This window comes from Malaclemys terrapin, chromosome 1, assembly GCF_027887155.1.
Source record: "Malaclemys terrapin pileata isolate rMalTer1 chromosome 1, rMalTer1.hap1, whole genome shotgun sequence".
Lineage (NCBI taxonomy): Eukaryota > Metazoa > Chordata > Testudines > Emydidae > Malaclemys > Malaclemys terrapin.
This window is the reverse complement of record NC_071505.1, coordinates 41,039,754-41,047,366: the sequence shown is the minus strand read 5'-3', so window position 1 is coordinate 41,047,366 and position 7,613 is coordinate 41,039,754. Positions and strand designations below refer to the sequence as shown.

Sequence of the window (7,613 nt, the reverse complement as noted above, 5' to 3'; positions counted from 1 at the left end):
AATTTTAAATGAAGCTTCTTAAACATTTTAAAAACCTTATTTACTTTATATACAACAATAGTTTAGTTATATATTATAGACTTAGAGAAAGAGACCTTAAACATTAAAATGTATTCTGGCACGCGAAACCTTAAATTAGAGTGAATAAATGAAGACTCGGCACACCACTTCTGAAAGGTTGCCAACCCCTGGATTAGACACTGAAATATAGATGGCTAACTTAATTATTTGAGGCTCAAAGGTTTAAGAACTTGGACTGTCAGACTTAATTTATTGTTAAGACAGCATCTCCGGGATTAATTTCTGTGTTGTTTGGTCTAATTTTTTTATGAAAAGATGCAGTAAGTTTGGGAGGCTTTTTTTAAGGAGCATGTCAGCTGAATGTCCGGAAATGACACTGATTGAAGGAAATAATCTATTATATACATATCCAAAATATTTTGTTTTAGAAACATGATTACATTTACAAAAGCATACTTGCTTAATTTAGATACTTGAAGCTAGTGGATTTTTTGATCTATCTGGATCTACAAAGATTTGTTCCATAATCTCAGCAACTTTACTATTCCTCTCTCCCTGTCCCTGCCACCACAATAGCGGAGCATGCCTGTGCTGTTCTTACCCACAGTGCATATCTTACATTGTCATAGGAGCACAGTGAAAACAAATATACTTACATCTATTTGATTGTGGTGCTTTGGTATTTATGCCACAAGAGATGTGTAGAGCCCATATGAGCAACCTTGGCACAAGCTAGGAGCAGGGAAAGCGGAAAAGTAGTGAGGCACAAGCAGAGCCTTACAAAAAGGGCAACCGGACAGAGGAAAAGAGGGCCAGATAAAGGAATTTGTTCACTTTCACAGTAGAGACTATCTCCTTTAGACTAAATAACTCAGGGCACGCCTCCACTACTGCTTAAGTCTATCTAACTTGCATTGCTCAGGAGTGTGACAAAGCTCTCTTCGCCCCCCGTCCCCAGAAATATGCCTTTTGCACTGGTCACACTGGCGCTTTTGCGGCTTCCACTTCTTGCTGAGGTGGAGTAATTATGCCAACAGGAGAGCACTCTCCCGTCAGCATAGCATGTCTTTACCAGATGCGCTACATTGGTGCAGCTGCATCAATGTCGTGTAGACTTGCCCTCAGTCCCCTTAAATTGGAATTGTACCTCTTGTATTCAATCGCTTCACATTTAAGAAAACTTTATTTGGTGAATGAGGTGCACTTAGGACTAGCTGGTGCCCCTTGGATTTCATGTTGGAGCTGAGGGTTCTGCTGCATGTAGTCCTATCCCATTCCGTTATGATAGGCAGTGTTGCCTGCACAGCACTACTTCCTTTTCTCCATCCAGCCCTTGTAGAGGGGTAGCCAGAGGTAGATGAGTGGGGAAAGATGAGAGTATGACAGACATAAGGGTCCACTTACTTTTCTGTACTATATAGCATAAAGAGTCCTGGGGGCACTGTTGGCTGAGGAAACTTTAGTGGTACAGCTCCTCTGGAGTAATGGTGACTTGGATGGAATGGTCTCTAGAACTTGAGGGGGGGCAGAGGGGAGGGAGAAGGTAGAAAACGGAGCCTTAAATGCTCAAAAAAATCAAAATATTCTTCTAGAGTTGAGCATTGTTAATATTTTTAGTTTAATATAGGTCATAGCTCGGATGTAGTAGCCTTATTCAAAATAACAATTTTATAGTGTGGCTTTGTATTATAGAAACCTTCAGTTTAACTGTAGACTAAACTGAATACAACTCCTTCCAACAAAACGATGGAAGAACCAGGCTAATGGAGGAATGGGTTGTTGACTTAACTGTGGTAGTATTTTGGTTTGAAACTGGATGGTTAGATTGCAAGCCAGTAGTGAATAAAATTGAATTTTGGGGATTACCTGCACCTGCTGAAGTGAGGAGCAGCTAGCTGCTCAACTCTTCAAAACTGAAAGAAGTATGGATAGTAAAAACCCAGAAGGGAAAGATAATCTGATACTTTGTGTATTTTCTCAGATCTCTGAATAAGATCCATTACCTCCCCCACGGTGTCTTAAAGACATGGTAGGTAGAGGTGACCTGTTCCAGAGAGAACTGCAACAACTGGATTTGTGAGCCTTCTATTCAGAGTTGAAGTACCACTTAACTCTAATTGTTCCTCTTGTGTGTTTCTGCCATTAGGCAAGATACTAGAATGTTCCATTGGAGGTATCTGGGATTGGGTTAGAAAGATGTTACTTATGGTGATGTGAGCATTTTGTCTAAGTTTAAAGACCCATTGTTGAGATTCTGACTCATGTGATTGACACATTGGATACATTGGGCCCCAGGAAGATTTTGGCGTATGCTCGAGCCTAATCTAATTGCAATAGCTGGTTTTCTTGTGTTTATTGAGAGCAAAACATCTTCAGTGTTGTATCACATCTTAGAAGTGATACAGTTTAGCAGCTTCAACCTGTTAACAACTGCAGAAGAGACTAGGAAAGTTTAAAATGTTGTCTTACTGTAGTTTTAAGCAGTCTGACATGATCAAATGTGCATCCCTAACTCCTGCAATAAGTCTTCTTCAGCATAGTTTATTTCTTAATGCTTGATAAGTTTACACCAGGGTTCCATGTATAATGACTAAGTTTCTGTGTAAGAAATCTACCTATTGTTAGCTTGCTATATAAAACAAAACATTGCTGCCTCCTGCTCTTGTGCATCTATACTTGGCACTTCTTCCCCTCCCCCTTTTTTGACTCTTCCACAAGGGGAGTTCAGTGAATTTCTTGTGCCTGTTCCCATGATGCTGCCCTTAATGGAGAGAGACCCTTCCAGAATAAACACAGCATGAACCGTGATACTGCAAAACAGCCTTCAGAGAAGTATGTGGAGAGGTATCTCAGAATTCTAGGTTAAGTGAGGAGAGACTTGAGCAAAAGGTTGTAAACTGCTCCCAGATCTCAGTTAGCTCTAGTGCTCTGCAGGAGATAGACAGTCAGTCACTGGTGTGCAGGGGGTTCGGTATATTTTTGGAGTTGGGGGGGCTTGCATAAGGTAATGACAGAGCATTTCTGCCCTACTAAAGCTGTTTGCACCTCTCTCTCCTTTACAGTATCTGCATGACCAAAACCAATATTGGTAGAAAATCCAAACATTTGCCCAGTTTGGAAGCATTTTGTCAGGTGTCAATGCTTAAGTTATAATGTGAACATACCATAATTTATGGTGTGTTTTAGGAATATTTCAATAAAAATTTATTTTTTTTTAATTTATTATTAATTTATTAATAATTTATTATTTTATCTTCAGTAAAAGAGTAACTCTAACCAAACAGTGGATAAAATTTGTCAAATTGTGTGGCTCTAATGCAAGGATCGGCAACGTTTGGCACGCAGCTTGCCAGGGTAAGCACCCTGGTGGGCCAGGCTGGTTTGTTAATCTGCTGCGTCCACAGGTTTGGCCGATTGCGGCTCCCACTGGCCACGGTTCGCGGCTCCAGCGCAATGGGGGCGGTGGGAAGTGGCGCGGGCCGAGGGATTTGCTGACCACCGCTTCCCGCCACCCCCATTGGCCTGGAGCAGTGAACCGCGGCCAGTGGGAGCTGTGATCGGCCAAACCTGCGGACGTGACAGGTAAACAAACCAGCCTGCCGGGGGCTTACCCTGGCGAGTCACGTGCCAAAGGTTGCTGATCCCTGCTCTAATGCATCACCTGTTGAAAGGGGCCTGGGTTCATATTTTGTGTTAAGGATGGAAATGTAAGTGGCTGTTCAGGTATTAAATGCAAATTTTTGCATTCTCAAGCCCTGGGTGCTGAATGCTGTCTCTGAGCTAGGATGAATAGCAGAGCAGACATCAGTAGATCAAAATCCTGATGCATTCTAGTGTGTGTCAAGGATTTTTGATCCTAAACATGGCATCTCATTCATTTGATTGGTAGATATCCCTCTTCTCTCCCCCTTAAAACTAGCTCACTTTAAGACAGTTTTACTTTCCCTTCCACCTTACTATAGGGCTGCCATCTAATTCTGGGGTCTCAAGTCAGAACCTTTTGCCTATTCCCCCAAAAAGGAGCTGTGGCCCAAATTAAGGACAGCTGTGCAGCTTTCATTTTGTTTAGCTAGTGGAGTCTACGCAAGACACTTTCACTCTCACAGATCATCTAAAGGCGAGGAACCAAGCTTCTAGACCCTGTCTCAAACTAGAGAACTATAGTGGTTTAAACAGTTACACACTGAACTATAGGAGCCATGCTGACTTGTATTCTGAGCCAGACCTATTTTACCCCAGTGTCTACATAAGCACTGTTCTAAACAGTTCCTGGCACACGGTAACTGGGACTTAACCAGACAAAGCTGCTCAGGCTCTTAAGGTTTATCTGTATGAGGACATTCAATTGATTTGCCTTAACTTTCCTGAAGGTGTGAAGTCAGCACATAAAGGGTGTTAAAGCTGTGTTTGATCTCAGGAGTAAAGTGTCCTGAACTAAAACTATTTTATTCCTGAGTGAGAGATCCACTCAAGGGTTTAACACCTTTTAATGTATGTGCATTAACTTCATACCTTCAGTTGACTTGCCTTATTGTAGACAGGACCTTAGGCTTTGTCTACACTAGCACTTTTGCCAGTAGGGGTGTGGAAAAAACACACCCCTGATTGACATAAGTTTCACTAACAAAAGCACCAGTGTGAATAGTTCTGTGTCGGCAGGAGACATAGCTACCACCGCTTGTTGTGGTGATTTAATTATGCCAGCAGGAGAGCTCTCTCCAGCAGCATAGGAGAGCTACACGGGAGACCTTACAGTGGCACATCTGTAGTAGTACAGCTATGCCTCTGTAAGGTCTGTAGTGTAGGGACAGCCTTAGAGTGGTAACTTAAACCTAATTAAAACAGTGGTATTTGCCACTTAAAAATCTTCTCATTAAATCTCAAATCAGCAATAATTTTGGTGAAAGTTTTTTCACTTCCAAAAGATCATTTTGTTTATTTCACTAAGGCCTTGGCTACACTTGCAAGTTACAGCACTGTAAAGGCTCCCGCAGCGCTGTAACTCACTCCCCGTCCACACTGGCAAGGCATTTGCAGTGCTGTATCTCTGTGGTTGCAGTGCTGCATGTACTCCATCTCTCCGAGAGGAATAGTGAGTATTGCGTTGCCGTTGCAGCCCTGCGGCGCCAGTGTGGCCGCCCAATGCACTGTGAATGGCCTCCAGAATTATTCGGCAGTATCCCACAATGCCTGTTCTAGCCACTCTGGTCATCAGTTCAAACTCTACTGCCCTGGCCTCAGGTAACCAACCATGTGACCGACCCTTTACATTCCCCAGGAATTTTAAAAATCCCCTTCCTGTTTGCTCAGCCCGGCGTGACGTGCTATCAGCGAATCTTTCCAGGTGACCATGCCTCCACGCGCCAAGCGAGCCCCAGTATGGAGCAATGGCGAGTTGCTGGATCTCATCAGTGTTTGGGGGGAGGAAGCTGTATAGTCCCAGCTGCACTCCAGCCGTAGGAATTACGATACCTTCGGGAACGTATCAAAGGACATGATGGAAAGGGGCCATGACCGGGACGCCCTGCAGTGCAGGATTAAAGTGAAGGAGCTGTGGAGTGCCTACCGCAAAGCCCGCAACGCAAATGGCCGCTCGGGTGCTCCCCCCGCGACCTGCCGATTCTACAAAGAGCTGGATGCAATACTTGGGGTTAACCCCACCTCCACTCCGAGCACCACCATGGACACTTCAGAGCCGGTGTGGGGGGCGGAGGAGGAGGAGGAAAACGGGAGTGATGGTGGTGGGCCGGATGGAGACACCCCGGAATCCCTGGAGCCATGCAGCCAGGAGCTCTTCTCGAGCCAGGAGGAAGGTAGCCAGTCGCAGTGGCCAGTATTTGGTGGAGGACAAACAGAAGAGCAGGTTCCCAGGAAGCGTTTTTTTTTTTTTTTTTTTCAGGAAGGAATTTTTTTGATGCGGGCTCTTTGGGAGAGGAGGGTTAGGCATGCATGCCTAGATGTGGAATAGTGCATTCATGTGGTTTATCACATCGCGGTAATCGGCCTCGGTAATCTCCTCGAATGTCTCATCCAGAACGTGTGCAATGCGCTTGCGCAGGTTTATCAGGAGAGCCACCATGGTCCTTGTCCCAGCCAGGCTAACGTGTCTGCGCCACTGTGCCGCGAGGGACGGGGGGACCATTGCTGCACACAGGCAAGCTGCATATGGGCCAGGGCGGAAGCTGCATTGCAGTAGAAGACCCTCCCTTGCTTCCCAGGTCACCCTCAGCAGCGAGATATCATCCAGGACGAACTCCTGTGGAAAATGTTGGGATAGTGTTCAGTGTAGGTGCCCCCTGAAGCTGTTGGCTCTCCCCAAGGCACAGAAACCCAGAGGACAGTGCAGCCCAGAAACAATCAGTCCCCCTTACTCACCATTTTGAGGCTCCCGTGGGATATGTGTGCTCTGTTTCAGACGGGAAAATTATGCTATTGTGTAGACCCTGTGTGTTTTCCACTCCTTAAGTGCGGGGGGAATCATTACTCTGTCTGGTATAAACAATGCTGCCTCTGTTAAATGTTGCATTTTGCCTATACAGTTGCATCAACCTTGAGACCTCAGCCGTCCCTCTTATCGCCTGCTCAGAGACTGCAAAGACTCAGGAAGAGACCGCAAAAAAGCAAAGAAGACATGCTGCAAGAAGTAATGCGGCAATCTATTAAAGAGAATGAGAAAGCACAGCACTGGAGGGAGAGAGAAAGGAGGATCCGCCAGGAAAACGCAGTGCACCGGCGGCAAAGCACCACACACTGGCAGCAAAGCACTGATAAGCTCATAAGAATCCTGGAGCGTCAAGCAGATGCTATCCAGGAGCTGATAGCCATGCAGAAAGAGGAGCAGTACCGCAAATGCCACCCCCCCCCCACAGCCCTTGTCCCAAAACTCTTTCAGTTGTGCCCCACTGTCACCTCCAACCCACTTTCCCCTACTTCCGTGTTCTACACGCCACCCGCTGCCTCCAACACCAGTATCTTCACCACCCAGCCCTGAAAACCACGACCCTTACCCTCTGCACTCAACCCCCATCACTATGCAGTATAGCTGTCCTGAAGTGCAGCACTCACTGCACAGCACACCAGACAGGACATACGCGAATCTTTGATTGTACTGTTCCCCACTCCATCCCCTTGTTTCTTTTCAATAAATAATTTTTTTTTCTTTTCAATAAATGGATTCTTTGGCTTTGAAAACATTCTTTATTATTGCATAAAGTAAAAGATTCCTTATCCCAGGAAATAAATAGGCACTGCAAGTTTGCTTGTCTGCTAAGCAGACACTGATTCCTAAAGATTGGAACTACTGCACTTCACTCCCGTGCAGGGCACCAGATATCCCCTCAAATTGCTCCCTCAAGGCATCCCTAATCCTTGCAGCCCCACGCTGGGCCCCTGTAATAGCCCTGCTCTCTGGCTGTGCAAATTCAGCCTCCAGGTGTTGAACCTCGGTGGTCCATGCCTGAGTGACCCATCCCTTCACAAATATTATGGAGGGCACAGCACACGGATATAACCGCAGGGATGCTGTTTTCTGCCAAGTCCAGCTTCCCATACAGAGATCGCCAGCGGCCCTTTAAACGGCCAAAGGCACACTC

The 7,613-nt window shown here is 45.5% G+C and overlaps 1 protein-coding gene across 1 annotated transcript; it reads left to right on the top strand.

Annotated features, from left to right (window-relative positions):
• The first annotated feature begins 3,605 nt into the window (after nucleotides 1–3,605).
• LOC128834271 (zinc finger and SCAN domain-containing protein 29-like) lies at nucleotides 3,606–7,195 on the top strand. Its single transcript, XM_054022883.1, has 2 exons — nucleotides 3,606–5,834; nucleotides 6,561–7,195. The coding sequence occupies exons 1-2, from the start codon at nucleotides 5,516–5,518 to the stop codon at nucleotides 7,010–7,012; spliced, it is 771 nt and encodes a 256-aa protein (XP_053878858.1). The 5' UTR covers nucleotides 3,606–5,515; the 3' UTR covers nucleotides 7,013–7,195.
• Nucleotides 7,196–7,613: the final 418 nt, after the last annotated feature.

Coding starts and splice junctions, on each gene's coding strand:
- LOC128834271 (XM_054022883.1), top strand. CDS start 5,516: ATGATGGAAAGGGGCCATGACCGGGACGCCCTGCAGTGCAGGATTAAA. Junction 5,835..6,560: donor CTTCTCGAGCCAGGAGGAAG/GTAGCCAGTCGC, acceptor TTGCCTATACAG/TTGCATCAACCTTGAGACCT.